A 20031-nucleotide genomic window follows, 5' to 3' on the forward strand; every position below is an offset into this window, starting at 1 on the left:
AGGTATTCAAGGATGTTATTGAAAATTTTCTTGGCAGATCACCAGCTGGTTAACAACATGCTTCAAGCATACAAAACCATAAAGTGCGACAGGTCACTAAAGATTCATTTTCTGCATTCCCATTTAGACTTCTTCCTTCTTCCCTGCAAATTTTGGCACTGTCACTGATGAGCATGATGAAAGGTTTCACCAGGACATTGCAGTCATGGAGAAATGATATCAGGACAACTGGAATCAATCAATGCTGGCTGATTATTGTTGGACACTTAAGTGAGAAGCCTCAGACCCTGAGTTCAAACGAAAATCATCAACAAAACATTTTTAGCTTAGTTGAACTGTTGCAAGGTGTCAGCATCGTGATGCAATTAAGCACATTATATTCAAGAAAAGTTAACTTCTTGTTTCTCAAATTCCTGTGTGATACAAGTAGTCTGAAATTATATTTGTGTTCAACCTCAAGTGGTCTAGTATAAAAATAAATTTCTGAGGAAGCAACACATTCGAAAAAATGTGTTGTCCAGTGTAATGGGGGAACTTAGGCTGAGTTCTTGTCTGTGAATAGCCAAATACATTGTAGGATAAATTAGCCAGCAGGCTCTGGAGATTGTCAAATCATGCCATATGGCCTTTGTCAGCAAATCTATGCACTAATATCTCCACATATTTTTAATTGAGGATAATTTTTCCAATAAGACCCAATTATTCTTTTTGACAAAGTCTATCCCATCATTAGAATTGGACATAAAAACACCTATCAACTTGTCTATATTAATTGTTTAGTTTAATTAACGAAGTATCTTGTAAAATGAAGCCATCAGTAACTTTTTCATTTCAGTAATAAATAAAGCAAGTTGTGCAAAAAACAAACAGAAATAAAAAAGTAGTGAGGTAGTGTTCATGGTTTCAAGACCAACTGATTTCTAAATGGACATTGAACCCATGAACACTTTTTTATTGTTTTTTTTTGCACTATTTATTTTTATGTAACTATTTAATAAACATACATATACCTACGGGAGGAGGTCTGGCCTGTGCACACACAACACGCAGGCTCACCGGTGTGTGGACACGCCCTGGTGCTCGTGAACCAGATCCCCAGCTACGGGTAAATAGCCCCACTGCCTTGTGGGCAGCCTCGGGACAGACGAAGGCTACGGGAGTAAACCCAGACAGCAAATCCGGAGTGGAGTCCCTAATGTGGCTGGACATCATTGAACATCCTTCCGGCAGCTCCTGCAGCCAAGCTGATGCCAAATGTATTGCTTCATAAGCTCTCCTTTGGACAACACTGGTGAGACTGAGAGGGGGATCTTGACGACTGGGCATCTCAGGATCTCCATACTTTGTGCCCTGGGGAGGTCACCCCAATGTCATTTTCCATTGTCCGTTGAGATCGACGGATGCTATCAATCAATATACTTGACGTCGTTTTTTTCTCTATTTTTACTCATCGTGTATTTCATAGTACTGATGCCGTAGCATTAACAAATTTCATGACATGTGCTGGCGATATTAAATCTGATTCCGATTTTCTTGGTGTTTTGTAATTCTCTACATTTATCTACTGGACAAGATGCAGACAGAGGTCTTCTGAACTGGGTTCATCCAGAGTAAAATCCTGAAGCAAATGACTACGAGTAAATCAGACTTTTTGTTCCATTACTCAATCGCAAACACACAAAACTTTGGATGACTATGTCTATATACAATCTCTTGCATAATTTATTTGATTGCAGGAATTTTGACTAATTTCCAACTGCTCTTCACTCCCACAGCTATGAATCTAACGACTCCTAGAACATTAAGCATTAATAATTTGTGACAGAATTAGCTTAAATTCTCACTTCATGACTCATTTGAATTATCTAAAAATAATTATGCATTCGATGCACTGAGGGAATGATCCTTGTTTTAGCTTCTTGGTAATTAAAGCAGAAGGCAAATAAAAATGAAGCCTCCGTGAATTTTTTCCCTTTTTTCCTTCAGTTATCATTGGAATAAATTTAGTTATGGCAAATTTTCTTTTAAATCAGTCATTTGGAATACTGAAAAGTGCAAACAAGAGAAAATCTGCAGATGCTGGAAGTTCAAGCAACACACACAAAATGCTGGAGGAGCTCAGCAGGTCAGGTAGCATTTATGGAAATGAGTGAAGTTGACGTTTGGGGCCGAGACCCTTTGGCAGGACCTGCTAAAGGGTCTCAGCTTGAAATGTCAACTGAACTCTTTTCAGTAGGTGCTGCCTCGCCTGCCGAGTTCCTCCAGCATTTTGTATGTTTACTGAAAAGTGCATTTGCTCAGATTATTCTTCTGTAAAAATTGGTGTGGTGTCACAGGGACTAGTGCTGGGGCCTTATAGTCTTCTTCTTGCAAAGAACCAGTTATAGTCTACAATCAGTAGTCACTTTATTGGGTACGCCTGCTCATTAATGCAAATACCTAATCAGCCAATTGTGTGGCAGCAGCCCAATGCATAAAAGCATGCAGACATGGTCAAGAGGTTCAGCTGTTGTCCAGACCAAACATCGGAATAGGGAGGAAATGTGATCTAAGTGACTGTGACCATGAAATGATTGTTGGTGCCCGACCAGGTGGTTTGAGTACCTCAAGACTGCCGGTTTCCTGTGATTTTCATGCACAATTGATTCTCGAGTTTACTGAGAATGGTGTGTAAACCAAAAAAAAATCTAGTGAGTGGCAGTTGTGTGGATGAAAAAGCTTTGTTGATGAGAGAGTTTGGAGGAGAATAGCCAGACTGGTTCAAGCTGACGGGAAGGTGACAGTATCTCAGATAACCACGTGTTACAACAGTGGTGTGCAGAAGAGCATCTCTGAACACACGACACATTGACCCTTGCAGTGGATGGGCTACAGCAGCAGAAGACAACGAACATACACTTAGCGGCCACTCTATTAGGAACAGGAATTACCTAATAAAGTGGCTGGTGACTATAAGTTACAATTGACAATTAACAGACAAGTATCTTTTCAGTGAATTCTGGTTGTAGTGATAATCTTTTGCCCAGAAACTGAACAGTTTCAATTGCAGAATTTCTGAAGGAGGTAAATTATCCTTAGAGATTGTTAATAGGTCAAAGGTAATTCCTTCCAGATTTTTTCTTATTTTAATTTTCTGCCAGTTATCAATTGTCTCATCAGAGGGCTGTCACTGACTATAACAAATACTTTATAGAGTTTTGAAGCATAATATTTGATTAAAGTTTTATCCAATAGGTAGTTTCTTCTTTATTACAAAATCTATATCCTCATTTGCACCTGTGATTGGTAATCTTAAATCAGAAACCAAAACAAGGTCGATACCCTGGCTGCTGCTTGTGTGTGTGTGTGTGGTGGTAGTTGCAGTGGCTGTGAGGTTCCGATTTGTCTGTCTGTCTCTTTCTTTAGGTTTTTTTCTGCTTTGTGGATGTCTGCAAAGAGTAAGAATTTCAGGTTGTAGACTGTATACATTCTCTGATGTTAAATTGAACCACACAATCATTGAAAAAGATGTCTCCAATCATATCGCTAGAAGCTCAAGCACCTGAAATAAATCAAGGTGATAATATGTTTTAAAATGGCATTGATGGTGAATCAAAAATAATATTGATTAAATAAATTGCTAATAGAATTACTATTCAGTGCCACATGGTTTCAATCAGCTCTGAACGAGCTTTCCCATCAATATTCCATTATTTTCCACAAAAATTCTAAATACGTTGCTTAGATTGACAACTACAATGGGCCCAAATTACATTTTAGTTTAACTTTTATAATCAAATTTGTCAAGATTGCTTTTAAATTTCTTACGAACGATGGCATGTACATATAACAGAGACAATTCTGTTAAAATACAAGATGTAATCACTAAATATAAATTCACAATGTGGCTTTTTGTTTGTAATTATATGTTTGTAGCCCCTGACACATTGCATCTTGTGATAATTCAGTTTTTAGCGCACTGCTCATTAAAAAAAAGCCTTTGCATCCTTCATTTGGAGCTTGAGTTTGGCTGTTTGATGTGCACACAGAGTTTGCTTTGACTTAACACATTTGATTTCAGATCCAGTGCCAAAACAAAAAATGACTGTTTATTGAATCATTAGTGTGACCTGTATTTACTGTAAATTTATTTGATTCCATAAATTCCTCCCCTCACCTTTCCACTGGAATCACACTATAAGCTCGTCATCACTAGGACTGTGTGTTCAATTTTGAAGATCTGTGTTTGATCAATTTTCACGTCAAGGGGCAATGGAGTTGAGAAGCAGTATCCTACCGCAGACATTCAAATATCACTTTAATCAGATTCTCATGGGGTAAATTGTTTAATCTTCTTGCCCTTTGAAATTATGTGTCAAGATTATGGATAAAGAAGTGCACACGCATCTATTCTCAGTGCGGTTTGGCTCCTTGTATCTTAAAAAAAAATCCATCTCAGCTGTTTGGTATGTTTCTGCTTTTACACTTTCAAAGGAATTATTATATGTATAAGAAATATGGGAGAGGAGAAGATAAAAGCAAACTAAAGACAATGTGGGTTTTATTTTAGGTGGAAGTGTTTAAATGTGATCTACAGTGGGTGCTGTACTCAGCCAGGGTCAAGAAGCCAAGAGGTACACATTCGACTGAGTTGTGTCGATCCGACAATCTACCCTTGTATCCCAGCGGCGTTAGTTCAGAAGCATTGCAGTCCAGGCATTGTGGAGACCAGGCTGGATGAAATCAGAAACCTTTGGGACTGCATCCACGAGCCCGAGTCAAATATGGACTCCCAAGTAAAAGTCACAAAGGGTTTCAGCCTGCAGTGTTCACTCTTTTCCGCAGAAGCTGCCCAACCTGCTGATTTCCCCCAGCATTTTGTGTGTGTCGCCCTGGATTTCCAGCATCTGCAGATTTTCTCATGTTTGCTTACCTCTATTGTTTGCGCAATTTGTTTTTTTCCCCCTCTCTCTGCATGTTGGGTGTTTGATGGTCTTCTTTTGTTTTATGGGTTCTTTTGAGGTTTCTTTTGTGGCTGCCTGTAAGGAGGCGAATCTCAAGGTCATATAATATATCCATACTTTGTTGAAAAATTTACTTTGAACTTTGAGATGCGGAGTGATAGAAGTTGAGTTACGATTGGCTCAAGGAGTCATGAGGCCTATTCGTTCTCCTGTTTTGCTGAATCTGGGATTCCCAACCTGGGGTTCATGGACCCCTTGCTTAATAATTTTGGTCCATTGCGTGAAAAGGTTAGGAAGGTGAGGAACCCTTCCTTTTTTATGCCTTTTATATGGACCCCAGATTGCAAGCCCAAGACTGAGTGGAGACAAAGGAAGAAAAGGTGAGGATCATCCTGTGGTGTTGGTGTTCAGAAGTGAATCTTTAATCCAGGTCTGGCTATGACTGAGATCTCCATTCTACCATGTTTTGGAGATGGTGCCTTTTTGATGTGAATCATTCTTTGTACCATTTTCTGATTTGGAAACTCCACAGTATGATTTGCTGGTTTCTTGAGATTCCTTTGCTGGTCACGAATCAGGTTTCAAAGTTCAGTAACAATCACTGAACCCTCTTGGTATAAACAGACCCCCAAATGCAGAACTCTTTAGCCAGGTGTCAGAGGGAGAAAGGTGGTGACGTTATTACAGCTCAGGACGTCGGAGTTCAGAGTTCAATTCCAATGTCATCTGTAAGGGGTCTAGACGTCCTCTTTGTGGAATGCGTGGGTTTTCTCCGGATCCTTCAGCTTCCTCCCACAGTCCAAAGACATACTGGGTCAATGAGTTAATTGGTCATTGTTAATTGTCCTGTGGTTAGGCTAGGGTTAAATCGGGGGTTGCTGGGTGGTGGGGCTCAATGGAACGGAAGGGCCTACTCGGTGCTTTATCTCTAAATAAATAAGTAATGTAGCTCAACAAAATGACTCAAAAAGAGTATAAAATTAACAGAGAATCGGAGGTGTGTAAAGAGTGAGAACTGAGCTAAGCTGGTGAGGATGTCCCTTTTGAAGAGAGACGAGAAGGGATTTCTTTAGCCAGAGGGTAGTGAATCTGTGGAACTTATTGCCTCAGACGGCTGTGGAGGCCACGTGATTTAAGTGTATTTAAAGCGGAGGCTGAGAGGTTCTTGGTTAGTAAGGGTGGTAAAGGTTACAGGGAGAAGGCAGGAGAATGGGGTTGAGAAGGATAATAAATGAGTCATGGTGGAGTGGTGGAGTTGACCCAATGGGCCAAAATGCAAAATTCTGCTCCTGTGTCTTAAGTTTTATGGGCAAACTGGGGAAAATGCAAGAGGGGCTCTGGAGGCGCTGTTGCAAATTTCCAGCTCTGTCCTTTCCATCTTGGAACTGGAAGACAAGGACCAATCTGTCTAGAATTCTCAATAAAAGGGAAAAGATGGACTGAAGTTACAACTACAGTTGGGATAAAGCAGGAGCCGATTCGGGTCTAATAGCTGCAAAAAAAAAAATGCACAGAAGCTAACAGGATGGGAGAGGAAAGTAAATTATATTGTAACAGAAAGTGTGAGTTAGTGAGGGAAAGTTTAATAAAGGGCATCATTATCATTATTATGTGCTGTCATATGACATCATCATTATGTGCCAGGTCGTATGACATCATCATTATGTGCCGTGTCATATGACATGGGCAATCATGGTCTCTGTGACCATGATTGTTCTTCACGAATTTTTCTGCAGAACTAGTTTGCCGTTGTTGTCTTCTGGGCAGTGTCTTTACAAGATGGGTGACCCCAGCTATTGTCAATACTCTTCAGAGAGTGTCTGGCTGGCACCTGTGGTCACATAACCAGGACTTGATATGCACCAGCTGTTCAAACGACCATCCACCACCTGGTCCCATGGCTTCATGTGAACCTGATCGGGAGGGCTAAGCAGGTGCTACACCTTGTCAAGGGTGACCTGCAGGCTAGCAGAGTGAAGAAGCACTTTACACCTCCTTTGGCAGAGACATATCTTCACCGCACAAACCTGAAGGGCCAGAGGGAAAAATTGGTCAGTTAAAAAAATGCTGCCTTGTGCATAGGATATAATAATGAAATTTCCAGCATTCCATAGTGGCAAATTAACATCTGCCCTGTAGACTGGTCTCGGCCCGAAACATTGACTGTTTATTCCTTTCTGTAGATGCTGCCTGACCTGCTGAGTTCCTCCAGCAGTTTGTGTGTGTAACTGTGGAAAAAGAAGTTTTTTAATCATCAGGAATTGTTTTTTTATTTTTGAAGAATAGCATGTTCACTTGCTTTCCACTTGTTATTTTTTTTCAAAATTCTCCTTAAATTTAAGTTCATAATTAGGCAATTTTCCTAGAATGTATGACATCCACTTGGTAAGTTCGCTCAGCAAAATGAAATACTTCAGTCTGATTTTATTTTGTAACATCTCAACTCTTTTGCAACTCTAGACTATAAAGAAGACTCGTTTTCCTCACTGGAACGAAGTGTTTGAGTTTGAACTGGAGGGGGACAAGCCAACGGAAGAAATGACATTCACTGTGGAAGTCTGGGATTGGGATATGGTGGGGAAGAATGACTTTCTGGGAAAGGTGAGGTGCCACTTTTCTTGACTTGACACTTGTTTCTGAATGACGTTTATACTTTATACTTTAAACATTATTGTCGCCAAACAATTGATACTAGCATGTACAATCATCACAGCGATATTTGATTCTGTGCTTCCCGCTCCCGTTTACTGTCCCCCAATGTAAACTTTCATTTATGAAACAGATGTTTGGCTATTCAGAAGGTGACAAGTTCACAAGTGTGCTGAGCCTAGTTATGTGTCCTTGTTTTTTAAATATTCCATCACAGTAGTTGCTTCAGTTTGGTTTTACATATTAAACATTAAGAAAACCATCAAAGATATCAATGTACTATAAAGGATGTGAGTGTAGCCACTCGTTGAATTTTAGAATGGGTAATTATTTCCGTACAGGGGTTGTGCACCCTATCTAATCTATTATATTCCAATATGTCAGTGCTGCAGGGGATGGGCTAGAAATTATCTAGTGTGTATTGGAGAGGTAATGTGTCCAGGGCTTACGCATATCTGTGAAAAACGCAACCCACCACACATTCTCCTCCTCCCCCCCTCCATCCCCATAGGCTAGGGGTCACTGTGTAGTTACAACAAAAAGATTTTGCTCCTTTGCTCTAAACCTTTTGCAAAGAAGGATTAGGATCAGGTTTCATTTGCCCCCTTACCTGTTTGTTGTGTCGTCGAACTTAAGTCACAATTGAGTTGATCGTCGTACGCACAGGTGCAAGGGGAAAACTTACCTGTGGCAACATCACAGGTACACAGCACCACTCAGAAGATGAGGCCACCCTCAAGGTGGAGGAGCAACTCCTTGTATTCCGTCCAGGTAGCCTCCAACTTGACGGCATGAATATTGATTTCTCCTTCCAGTAAAAAAATCCCTCCCCCTCCCCTCTTCTTCTATTCTACACTCCGGTTTTTTACCTCTTCTCACCTGCCTATCACCTTCCCTGGGTCCCCACCTCCTTCCTTTTCTGTCATGGTCCACTGTCTTCTCCTATCAGGTTCTTTCCTCTCCAGCCCATTATCTTTCCCCCCCACCTGGCTTCACCCATCACCTTCCAGCTATCCCGCCTCCCCTCTTTTAGTCTGGCATCTTCCTCTTTCCTTTTCCGTCCTGAAGAAGTGTCTCAGCCCAATACGTTGACTGTTTATTCATTTCCTTAGATGCTCTCTGACCCGCTGAGTTCCTCCACCATTTTGTGTGTGTTGTTCTGGATTTCCAGCATCTGCAGACTTTCTTATGTTTATAAATTAAACCTAAATCATGAACTTACACTGGTGTAAAAGTCACTCACAACATACAGTATAATAAGTGTATTATTTATGTTTAATTTATGCCCAAGTTATATTCACCATGTTGGGCCGGTGAGACCCTTCGACCAAAAGCGTCTCCCCAAGATGCCTGCTATACTTTGTTTTGTTGAATAAAGAAGTTGTTTTGTATCTACCCATACTTTTCTCTGGTGACTTCATTCACGCAACAACAGGTAGAAGATTGGCTGACTGGCAGAAAGCAAAGAGTGTGAATAAAGGGGGCCTTCTCTCATTGGTTGGAGTAACTAGTGGTGTTCTGAAGGGGTCAGTATTGAGTCTGTTACTTTTCACGTTATATGCTAGATGATGGAATTGATGGCTCTTTGGCATGGTTATGGATGATGGCAATGTAGTGTTGAGGAAGTAGGGAGTCTGCCGAAGAGCTTGGACAGGTTGGGAGAATGGGCAAAGAAGTGGCCGGTGGAATACAAGGTAGGGAAGTGTATGGTTATGCACTTTGACACTACCGTTGGAGAGGAGTTCCACACGGCTTAAGACCACCTGGACAACACAAACACCTACATCAGGATGCTGTTCATCGACTATAGCTCAGTATTTAATACCATCATCCCCACAATCCTGATTGAGAAGTTGCAGAACCTGGGCCTCTGTACCTCCCTCTGCAATTGGATACTCGACTTCCTAACTGGAAGACCACAATCTGTGCGGATTGGTGATAACATATCCTCCTCGCTGGCGGATCAACACTGGCACACCTCAGGGTGTGTGCTTAGCGCACTGCTCTACTCTATATACACATGACTGTGTGACTGGGCATGACTCAAATGCCATCTATAAATCTGCTGATGATACAACCATTGTTGGTAGAATCTCAGGTGGTGACGAGAGGGCGTACAGGAGTGAGATATGCCAACTAGTGGAGTGGTGTCGCAGCAACAACCTGGCACTCAGCGTCAGTAAGATGAAACAGCTGATTGTGGACTTCAGGAAGGGTAAGATGAAGGAACACATACCAATCCTCACAGAGGGATCAGAAGTGGAGAGAATGAGCAGTTTCAAGTTCCTGGGTGTCAAGATCTCTGAGGATCTAACCTGGTCCCAACATATTGATGTAGTTATAAAGAAGGCAAGACAACGGCTGTTAGGAGTTTGAAGAGATTTCGCATGTCAACAAATACACTCAAAAACTTCTATAGCTGTACCGTGGAGAGCATTCTGACAGGCTGCATCACTATCTGGTATGGAGGGGCTACTGCACAGGACCAAATGGAGCTGCAGAAGGTTGTAAATCTAGTCAGCTCCATCTTGGGTACTAGCCTACAAAGTACCCAGGACATCTTTAAGGAGTGGTGTCTCAGAAAGGCAGCATCCATTATTAAGGACCTCCAGCACCCAGGGCATGCCCTTTTCTCACTGTTACCGTCAGGTAGGAGGTACAGAAGCCTGAAGGCACACACTCAGCGATTCAGTAACAGCTCCTTCCCCCCTGCCATCCCATTCCTAAATGGACATTGAAACTTTGGACACTACCTCACTTTTTTTAATATACAGTATTTCTGCTTTTGCGCGTTTTTTAAAATCTATTCAATATACATAATTGATTTACTTGTTTATTTATTATTATTTTATTTTATTTATTATTATTACTTTTTTCTCTACTAAATTATGTATTGCATTGAACTGCTGCCGCTAAGTTAATAAATTTCATGTCACGTGCCAGTGATAATAAACCTGATTCTGATTATGAGTTACAAATATTAACATAAGAATGAAAGGGTTAATGTACGAGATATGTTTGATGGCTTTGTGCCTAAACTCAGTGGAGTTTAGAAGCATGAGGTGGGGTCTCATTGAAACCTATTTAATATTGAAAGGTCTGGAGTGGACATGGAGGGGATTTTTCCAGTTGTTGGAGGGTCTAAGATCAAAGGCCTTTAGAATGAGATGAGGAGGAATTTGTTTTTAGCCAGAGTGGTGAATCTGTGGAATTAATTGCCATATATGGGTGGAAACCAAATCATTTGGGTATATTTAACATGGTGGTTGATAGGTTCCTGATTAGTAAGGTTGTCAAGGTTACAGGGAGAAGGCAGGAAAATGGGGAGTTGAGAGGGAAAAATAATTTAGCCATGATCAAATGGCAGAGCAGACTTGATGGGTTGAACGGCCTAATTCTGCTCCTATACCTTTTTGGTTTTATTGTCTAATAGTAACAGGATATGGAGAGCATTTTGTTTTGATTGCAGTTGTCAAGGCTGAATGTAAAAGAGTTTCGGTGCTGAAACAGCTATTTGGATTTAAACTAGGTCAAGATTGTTTCTTTGCGTAATGTGAACAAGCTTTAGAATTTGGCACCACCAATCTGCAAAACCCATCAATTGTATGAAAAAATAGAGCGGAGTAATGAATAAAACATAGAGTCTCTGTCAGCGTGCTGCTCAGTGAACAGCAAAATGAAAATCTGGATGAGGTAAATGGACTGTGTATTTCCCTTGTGTCTGGGTAGATCACTGATGTGTCTTTCTCTTCACCCCTGGGAGTGGAATTAGAATCTTGCCTGGGTAACTCTCTAATGGTGTGCAATAAATAAGAAAAGGCAATTGCGGTTTCATCCTGGTGGGTGTGAAATGAACCTTCAAGCTTTAGACCCAAATTGCATCCTCGCCCTGAGTGACGAACATGGATATGACTTCACTTATTCAAGCGAATGAATAGTTAACATGTTTAGCTGTTGGTAATGGATGTGATGGTGGTCAGGAGTAGGGAGATGTGGTGTGCTTGGAGAGTGTGGTACCACAGGAGTGCTGTGTATCTGATATTTCAATAATACTTGAGTAATCTTGTATATACATTGATTACGTATTTTTGTGGATTTAAATAATTACTGGCTATATGTAAAATATGTTAATCGCATGTTTTGTAACTTCAAAACGTTAAATTAATTCAATGGAAGGCAGGGAGTCCGCGAACACGGGCATAACTTCATCTTTACTTTAAATGAGGTGTGCACGTGTCACGTGGTGGCATATGCTATAGGTAATCAATATATTTATACATATAATGTCAAAGTAAAGTTTATTATCAGAGTGCACGTACAATCCTGAGGTTCATTTTTCTGTGGGCATACTCAGCAATTCTATAGAATAGTAAAACAGTAACTTGTAATAGTAACATATAGCCCATAATTAATTATTTAGAAGAACAAAAATACTTAATCAAACAGTATGTATTCAAGATTGCTCAAATATTATTGAAATGCTGAGGATGTTCTACGAGTCTGTGGTGGCCAGTGCTATCATGTTTGCTGTTGTGTGCTGGGGTAGCAGGCTGAGGGTAGCAGACACCAACAGAATCAACAAACTCATTCGTAAGGCCAGTGATGTTGTGGGGATGGAATTGGACTCTCTGACGGTGGTGTCTGAAAAGAGGATGGAATTGGACTCTCTGACAGTGGTGTCTAAGTTGCATGCCATCTTGGTCAATGTCTCCCATCCACTACATAATGTACTGGGTGGGCACAGGAATACATTCAGCCAGAGACTCATTCCACCGAGATGCAACACAGAGCGTCATAGGAAGTCATTCCTGCCTGTGGCCATCAAACTTTACAACTCCTCCCTTGGAGGGTCAGACACCCTGAGCCAATAGGCTGGTCCTGGACTTATTTCCTGGCATAATTTACATATTACTATTTAATTATTTATGGTTTTATTACTATTTAATTATTTATGGTGCAACTATAACAAAAACAGGATCAATAAAGTATGACAATGACTATGAAATATCAAATACACAACAGGGGCAGGGAAGTGGAAGGAGTCACTGCAGGGAAGTTTCAGTGAAAAAGCATTATTTGTCGTTGATGTGTTGGGGATAGTAAGGCACTAGGTGGAACGCTGGTGTTAAGCTGCAAATTCTTTATTACTTTATGGAGGACATCTGCTGCACCATTGAGCAGAACTGAAGCAAGAAATCCACTCTTGATCATAAATGCTAAAATACGAGGGGTGATTGATAAGTTCGTGGCCTAAGGTAGGAGGAGTCAATTTTAGAAAACCTAGCACACTAGTAGAAGGAGATGAGTTATTAACTTCAAATTTTCTGCATAATCACTCAAAGAGTTGAACTGCACGTGCATGTAACGGGAGTTGTATAACTCATCTCCTTCTACCTTAGGCCACAAACTTATCAATCATCCCTGCTGTGGACACTTGCTGGAGGTCCAAGATGCCGACTTCACAAAGGAGGAATCTGTATGCTCCACGACCGCTGGACTAAGTGTGTAAATGTAGGAGAGGACTATGTTGAAAAATAAATGTGCTAGGTTTTCTAAACTTGACTCCTTCTACCTTAGGCCACAAACTTATCAATCACCCCTCGTAGTAGGAGTATCAGTTATCATCTGTGGTCACCTCTGTGTTTGGGCCTGATCAACCCTGGCTGAGTCGCCTGGACAAGAGCGTCCGATGTTGAAAGACCCGAAACACCCGATGACCCCAGGTTACGTCACTGATGATGCGTCCCAGCGTATCTTCGGAAGTATCTCAACATCACTACATTGAAATCAAAATGAAGGTTACATTGATTTCTTGCTCATGCTTAAAGTTAGTTGCCAAGGAATTCTTCCCCACCACCACGTTGATTCCACCTGGAGATCTACATTGAGAGTTTCGATAACTGTTAAAGACTATTAAAGGTGAAAATGTGCCTCAAGACATCAGCACGCAGCTGGGGGCAGGGAAAATTTAGCCAGAAGTAGATCACTAGGAAACAGCAGTAGAAGGCTAAATTTGGCTATTGGTAAGGTCAAATTCTCCTACGCAGCTTTGTGGTTGAATAAATCTATTCTGCTTAAGATCTAAATTTGTTGGGGAGAAACGCTGCTAACAGAGATGAGGAAGAATTTCTTTAGCCAGAGAATGGTAAATCTGTGGAATTCTTCACTACAGGCAGCTGTGGAGGCCAAGTGTTTATGTATATTTAAGGCAGAGGTTGGTAGATTCTTGATTAGTCAGGGCATGAAGGGATACGGGGAGAAGGCAGGAGATTGGGGCAGAGAGGGAAATGGATCAGCCATGATGAAATGCTGGAGCATACTCGATGGGCCAAATGGCCTAATTCTGCTCCTATATCTTATGATCTTATGGATATGTGCACTTGTGACAAGCGCAGTAATTTTCTGAACCTGAATCTGCTGTAAGACAAAAAACAGATCCCATTACTGGCAATTAAGATATTTTTGTTTAACTGATTAGCATATTCAAAGCTCAATACGAAAGATAAAGCCTTGATTAAATTTCTCACTCAAAAGGATTAATTGGTGCTATATTATAACTATACCTGTAGCAGACTGTCTGTGGCTATGAGCAATTAGTAAGGTTTAAGATCTTTCTTAAAAATTGTTTGTTAATTATCTCTCTGGGGTGATTCATGACGTTTTTTTTAAATAGACGTGTCAGGTCTCAGGCTAACTCATATTGCTTAAATGTCAAAATCCCAACATGTAATGCAAATTTCAAATCTTGAAATGTGCACCGTCTTTAATGAGAAGCATTTGAAACCTAACGCCCTCAAATAGGTATTCTCTCTCATACAGCCTGCTGAGGAACCCTTTGTCCTGCGTCACAGCTTCCCGTCGGTGTCTCATGCAACAGAGAAGAGATTAAAAGCGCACTCCAGATGCGCCAGACCATTATTTTAAATTATAGTTCCACAGTAGCTGCACAGGAGAACAGTCAGGACGCCCACGCTTACTCGCAGCCTGTGAAGCAAATCATTTCTCTCTGCTGGAGCCCGAACCTCACAATTTTCATGCGCTCCCCACCTCCGCCCCCCCCATCACAAGTCAACTTTCATAGACGACGACTTATCACTTTCATTTGCTGCTTCCAAATTGTGAGTTTCACTGTCAGACTGAAGATATGAAGATGAGCAATTAGGTAATTTTTTTTTTGCAGATTACAGTCAAAGCACGTTTATCATTTACTGCGAACCTTGTTAACTCTCATCTGCTGTAGCCCATTCCCAGGGATGACAGGTGATGATTTTAACTAGACTGGAGCATGCTGGTGGATTCAGTTTGCTGAAGCCTACCTTGTCAATTCCAGTTCTGCACCCGCCAATCAGAGTCTTAGTGAGCACCTTGTCAGTGTAATTTCACTGTGTACACAGTATATGTTAAAATGCCCCGGGATGCATAAAATATCATTATTGATAGCTTGAAGTTACCAAGCTATAAAATGCAGCAGAAACATCTGTTTTGTTTGTGAATTGTGTCTAAATATGTGTTCCAACATTCCCCTCCACTTGCAGTGCAATAATCGGCATTTCTGCAATACAGCGGCAATATGCAATCCATTTGGACTGTTGATCACGATCTACGCCACTGGGGGGGTAAGAAAGTGAATTCACAAATTCCTACGTGATCTGTTCCCTGAAAGTCCTGAGCGGCCAGCCCTACAACTGATCTGGCTTCCCAGACTGACTGCTTCTCACAAAATTATCACTGACAGTGGCAGCAGCTTGTGTTGGTTGCCAATTGCAGTGCGAGAACACTTTCTGCTTCCAGAAATGCAATTTTGCATAGTTGCCTTTACAAAAACATACAGCAGGCGCACTGAAAAACGAGAGTGCCGTGATGGTTGTTATGTGCCGTGTTGTATGACGTAGGCAGTCGTGGTCTTGACCATGATTGTTCTTGGCAAGTTTTTCTACAGAAGTGCTTTGCCATTGCCTTCTTCTGGGCAGTGTCTTTACAAGACGGGTGACCCCAGCCATTATCAATACTCTTCAGAGATTGTCCGCCTGGCGTCAGTGGTCGCATAACCAGGACCTGTGATACGCACCACCTGCTCGTGCGACCACCTCCTCCCAGTGCTTCATGTGACCTGACCGGAGGGGCTAAGCAAGTGCTACACCTTGCCCAAGGGTGAGCTGCAGGTCAGCAGAGGGAAGAAGAACCCTATACCTCCTTTGGTAGAAACACATCTCCACCCCACCACCCACTGTTCCAAAGTAATGCATTAAAAATTTTCAAAGGAGGATTTCATTTACAAGATACAGAATATAGACTGTGCTCTCTATCTCTCAGCCTAGTGGGAGCTATTTCTCATCTGTCCTTTGTGCAGTCTTCACTCTGTGTGTCCAACAGTTGGTGCTATTTAGAGACCCAGTGCTGTAACAGGTCATTCTGGCCCAGTGAGGCAGTGCCACCCAAATACATCCGAATGGCCAACTAACCTCCTAGCTGTACTGCTTGCCTTTGGCATGTGGGAGGAAACCAGATCAGCCGGAGGAAACCCGCAACGTCATGGGGAGAACCTGGGTCGCAGGCACTGTAAAGCATTACGGCGACCTCTATGTTACCATGCCACACCCAAGTACTCTTGGATCAAGGACTGTGTGGACCGATGCAGCCATATCATCTTAGGTTCACGCTGAATGTGATTGGCTGTTCGAACTATAAAGAAAATTTGGTTGTTAAGTTTCATCAGGGGTAGATCTCACCACTCCCACGCTAGTGGGATCGCACTGGTTCCTTCCGTTTCCAGCTCCGAAATGCTGACTGGACCTTGCTGGTGGGCTCCACCCCTGATCGTTGGTGAGCTGCTCCTCTGGTCTGTGGTAGAACCAGACCCTTGTCCTTCTTTCCCTCTCCTCTTCCCTCCTTCAGCATGCTATTACTTCGTCTTTTCCGTCTGCAGGGGGAGTTTGACCGTTTATCCTCAGGCAGCCTTTCCTCATGGAGCTTCTTTGGGGAGAGGCTGCACACAGTGGCTCAGGCAGGTACTGTCCTGACCTAGTGGCCCAAACGAAAAGGCTGGTTTCGTCCTTCAGTTGCTACAATCGCAATTCTACAAAGTAGGACAATTGCCTGAAATCATTATTTTGTTCCTCATCAGTTTCGGTTATCATTATTTATGACTGAATGGAGCAAAGTAAGACCTTAGGCCTACGCATCGCAGTGCACCTCCACCATCAGGGTTTTCTTATCTGGTCTCCTGCTGTTCCTGTCCACAAGGGATGGATGTGTTTCTGAGAATCCAGCAATCCCAGTGCACAAATTTAGATCCTTTCTACTGAATTTATCAATGGTGGGGGCAAATTACACCATCCACCCATTTCCCTAAGTTTAAAGTTCAAAGTACAGCTAGTATCAAAGTATGCATAAATTACGTGACCTTGAGATACGTCTTACAGGCAGCTACTAAACAAGAAACCTGAAAGAACCCGTTTTAAAAAAATCCAACAAGCACCCATCAGCAGAGAGAGAAATAAAAAAAACATATCATGTAACAATAAAGGCGATCAAACGTCATTCAGAACGAAAGTGAGTCCATAGACACGAAGCCTGGAGCAGGCCACAGCCCCAGTCTTCGTTCATCACACAGCAGAGCAAAATGGGGCCTGGACCAGCCTGAGCAGGCCCAAGGCCTCAGTCTCAGTTCATCACACAGTGTAGCAAAATGGGGCCTGGACCAGCTTGAGCAGGCCCAAGGCCTCAGCCCCACTGCAGTGGAGAGCGGAGCAAGCGTCGCGAGGCAGCAAGCAGAACCTCCTAACCCTCGCCTCCGGTGCCGATACCCGACTTTTTCAATCATCTGGCCTGGCGTTTAAATCATCCAAACACAGGGTCATCCAAAAGCCCTCCAAAAATGCTCCTGGCCTTTGGAAAATTTAGCCCAACCTTGGAGTTCTCTGTCAAGGATACAGAAAACAAGTGGAAGAGGGGCAAGAATAACTTCAAAGTCATATTATATATTGAAAACCATTATTGCAAGGTTGTTGGTGGCAGTAGTCATCTACAATGAGGGAAGGGTTTGACTTGAACAGTAAGACATATTTTATAAACTTTTCTGTCTATAAACTCACGAGGGGTACAGTTAAGGTGTTGGTTATCCGTTGTGTCCAGCGATGACAGGAGATCTGTGCAGGAGAGTCTTAAAAGAGGAAAAGCCGTTGTACTAGGGCAGTTCCATCAGCTCGAGCTCAGAAGCCTCGGTCATGTGGTACAAACCAGCGTCACAAACTGGGGTCTTCCTTGGTTACAGTGGATAGCTGTGATGCCTCTTGTGCCTTGTCACGCCCTTCGCTCTCCGCAGAGCGTTGCAGTACGGCCTTCCTGGCCATTGGATCTCACTGCAGATCTCATCAGCCCAGTCTGGCTTTGCATGTTGGGACAGGCGTGTCCCTCTCTAACCAGGACATGAGGCCCACCGGCATCCCTTACCTAGCCCGCCTTTCAAAGCGGTGTACTGGGGTGTGGCCACTGTCGCGTGCAAACAGCTACTTGGAGCCAGGGGTGAGAACTGAGTGTCTGGTGGAGGCCAAAGGTGAGTGAGCTGCCCCAGAATGGACAGGACGTGCCCCTTCATCAGAGGTGCTGTCCCTCCCTAGACATCCCATACACCCCAGATGAGGTGAAAGTGCAGTTATTTTCCCAGGGCCGGAGGGCACGGGTTAAAGGTGAGAGGGGAGAGATTTAATAGGAACCTGAGGGCTCCTGAGTGAGGTCCTTATGTGCAATGAGCTCCCAGAATAAGTGGTCAAGGCACGTACATTAACAACATTTAAAAGCTGTTTGGGTTGAGTTTTTCTCCAATCTTGGCAATTTACTTGCAAATGTTTCGTCACCGTACGGGGAGACATCACCAGTGTGCTGTCACCTCCAAATGCTTGGCCTTAATATATATTTTTAATTAGCTGATTGGTCGTCATTTCAGAAACTTGGTTACGATGCGGGGAGGAGATCTCATTGTTGATTGGCTGTGTAGCGGACTTTGTGTGTTGTGGTCTGGAATTTTGCCCGCATTGGGTCATAAATAGGATCGAGGTTTACATGTCTGTTTACAGAATTGGTCGCGGAAAACCACGCTTCTAGGAGTTCTCTTGCATGCCGTGGGTCTGTTTGTGCCACGACTTTCACTGGTGGCCAGTTGAACTTGTGCCCCACTCGAACTTCATGGTTAGAAACCAGGGAGAGTTAGCAATGCCGCTTGACTGCCAGTTAATGTTCATGCATCCTTGTGGATAGTTTTGTCCCAGCTTGGCCAACATAATATTTGCTGCAGTCCCGCATATTAAATGTACTTAAAAGGTATTTGGGACAAGTGCAGAACATGCATAGGAAAGGTTTGGACGGATATATGTCAAATGCAGGCAAGTGAGACTAACTTGCATGGGAATCTTGGGCAACATTGACCAGATAGGCCGAAAGGCCTGTTTCTATGACAATCTGAAATGTGCCTCAGTCTTGCGCCACTTAACAACAATTTTTCTCCCCCCATGGCATGCCGACTGTTCCTGCACTGGAGCAGGAAGCAGGAATCTAATCAAAACCAGTGGCAAGAGCAGAGCATTTTAATCACTTCAAGGTGACCCACTCAAGAATAACGCTTTTGCATTTCCACATAATAACTTTCAGTGGATAATTGAGTACCTGAGTCTTCGGAAGAGTCGTACCAGTTGTGAGAATGCAAATGAAGCAGTACAAAACAGCACCCTGCTTTCTAGTCAAACGCATTCAGATTTAAAATACTAGTTTTGAAAGGTTTTTAGGTTACATATTTTCTCATTCTGTTCATTAATATCACAGCAACAGTACTTGATGCCAGAATTGATCTGTCTCATTTGTCTTGCTGGTATTCAGCTTCGCTCTGTTATTGTCTCAGTCCACTGGGGATGGTTAGATTCTAGTAGTCCGTGTTTCTGTCTTCTTACTTTCCTGGCTGATAATGAGAAACAAATGCCTAATCTCTGTATTTCTGGCTCCAACATGGTGCATGGCCCTGATTTTACACAGCGGGAACTTTAATAAGCCCGATACCTGTGTAGTGGCTCTGCATGAAAATAGTATCAAAGAAAGGCTAATGGAATGCCAGCCTTTATAACTAGATTTGCAAAGCAATAGGGAGGAGATGCTTGCCACATCTAGATAGCAGCTTCGGTCACGGCAACTGAGCAGGGACATATTTCCATTGGAAGGAGTACTGATTCAGCAGGTCTCCAAGAGTTAAATCGTGAGGAATTTTTCTATAATTTCTCGGCAGATGGGTGATTAGATTGTGGATTTGAGATTGACAGAGGTAAACTGGTGTTGTGGGAGTGCAGGATAACCTGTAAATCAGCACCTGACTATTCAGGAGAGAAGTTAAACATTTCTTCACATAAAGCTGTGTAGAGCCATGGATCTCAACTGTAAAAGGAGGTAGATATGA

At 42.5% G+C, this 20031-nt stretch overlaps 1 protein-coding gene across 1 annotated transcript in view; it reads left to right on the top strand.

Annotated features, from left to right (window-relative positions):
• LOC134338523 (rasGAP-activating-like protein 1) overlaps positions 1-20031 on the top strand; it is a 304354-nt gene that overhangs the window by 106763 nt on the left and 177560 nt on the right. The window contains exon 7 of the mRNA XM_063034413.1: positions 7404-7544. Coding sequence (XP_062890483.1) covers positions 7404-7544 — 141 coding nt within the window. The remainder of the gene's footprint in view (positions 1-7403; positions 7545-20031) is intronic.

The sequence above is a fragment of the Mobula hypostoma genome, chromosome 27 (genome assembly GCF_963921235.1).
Source record: "Mobula hypostoma chromosome 27, sMobHyp1.1, whole genome shotgun sequence".
In the NCBI taxonomy this organism is placed as follows: Eukaryota; Metazoa; Chordata; class Chondrichthyes; order Myliobatiformes; family Myliobatidae; genus Mobula; species Mobula hypostoma.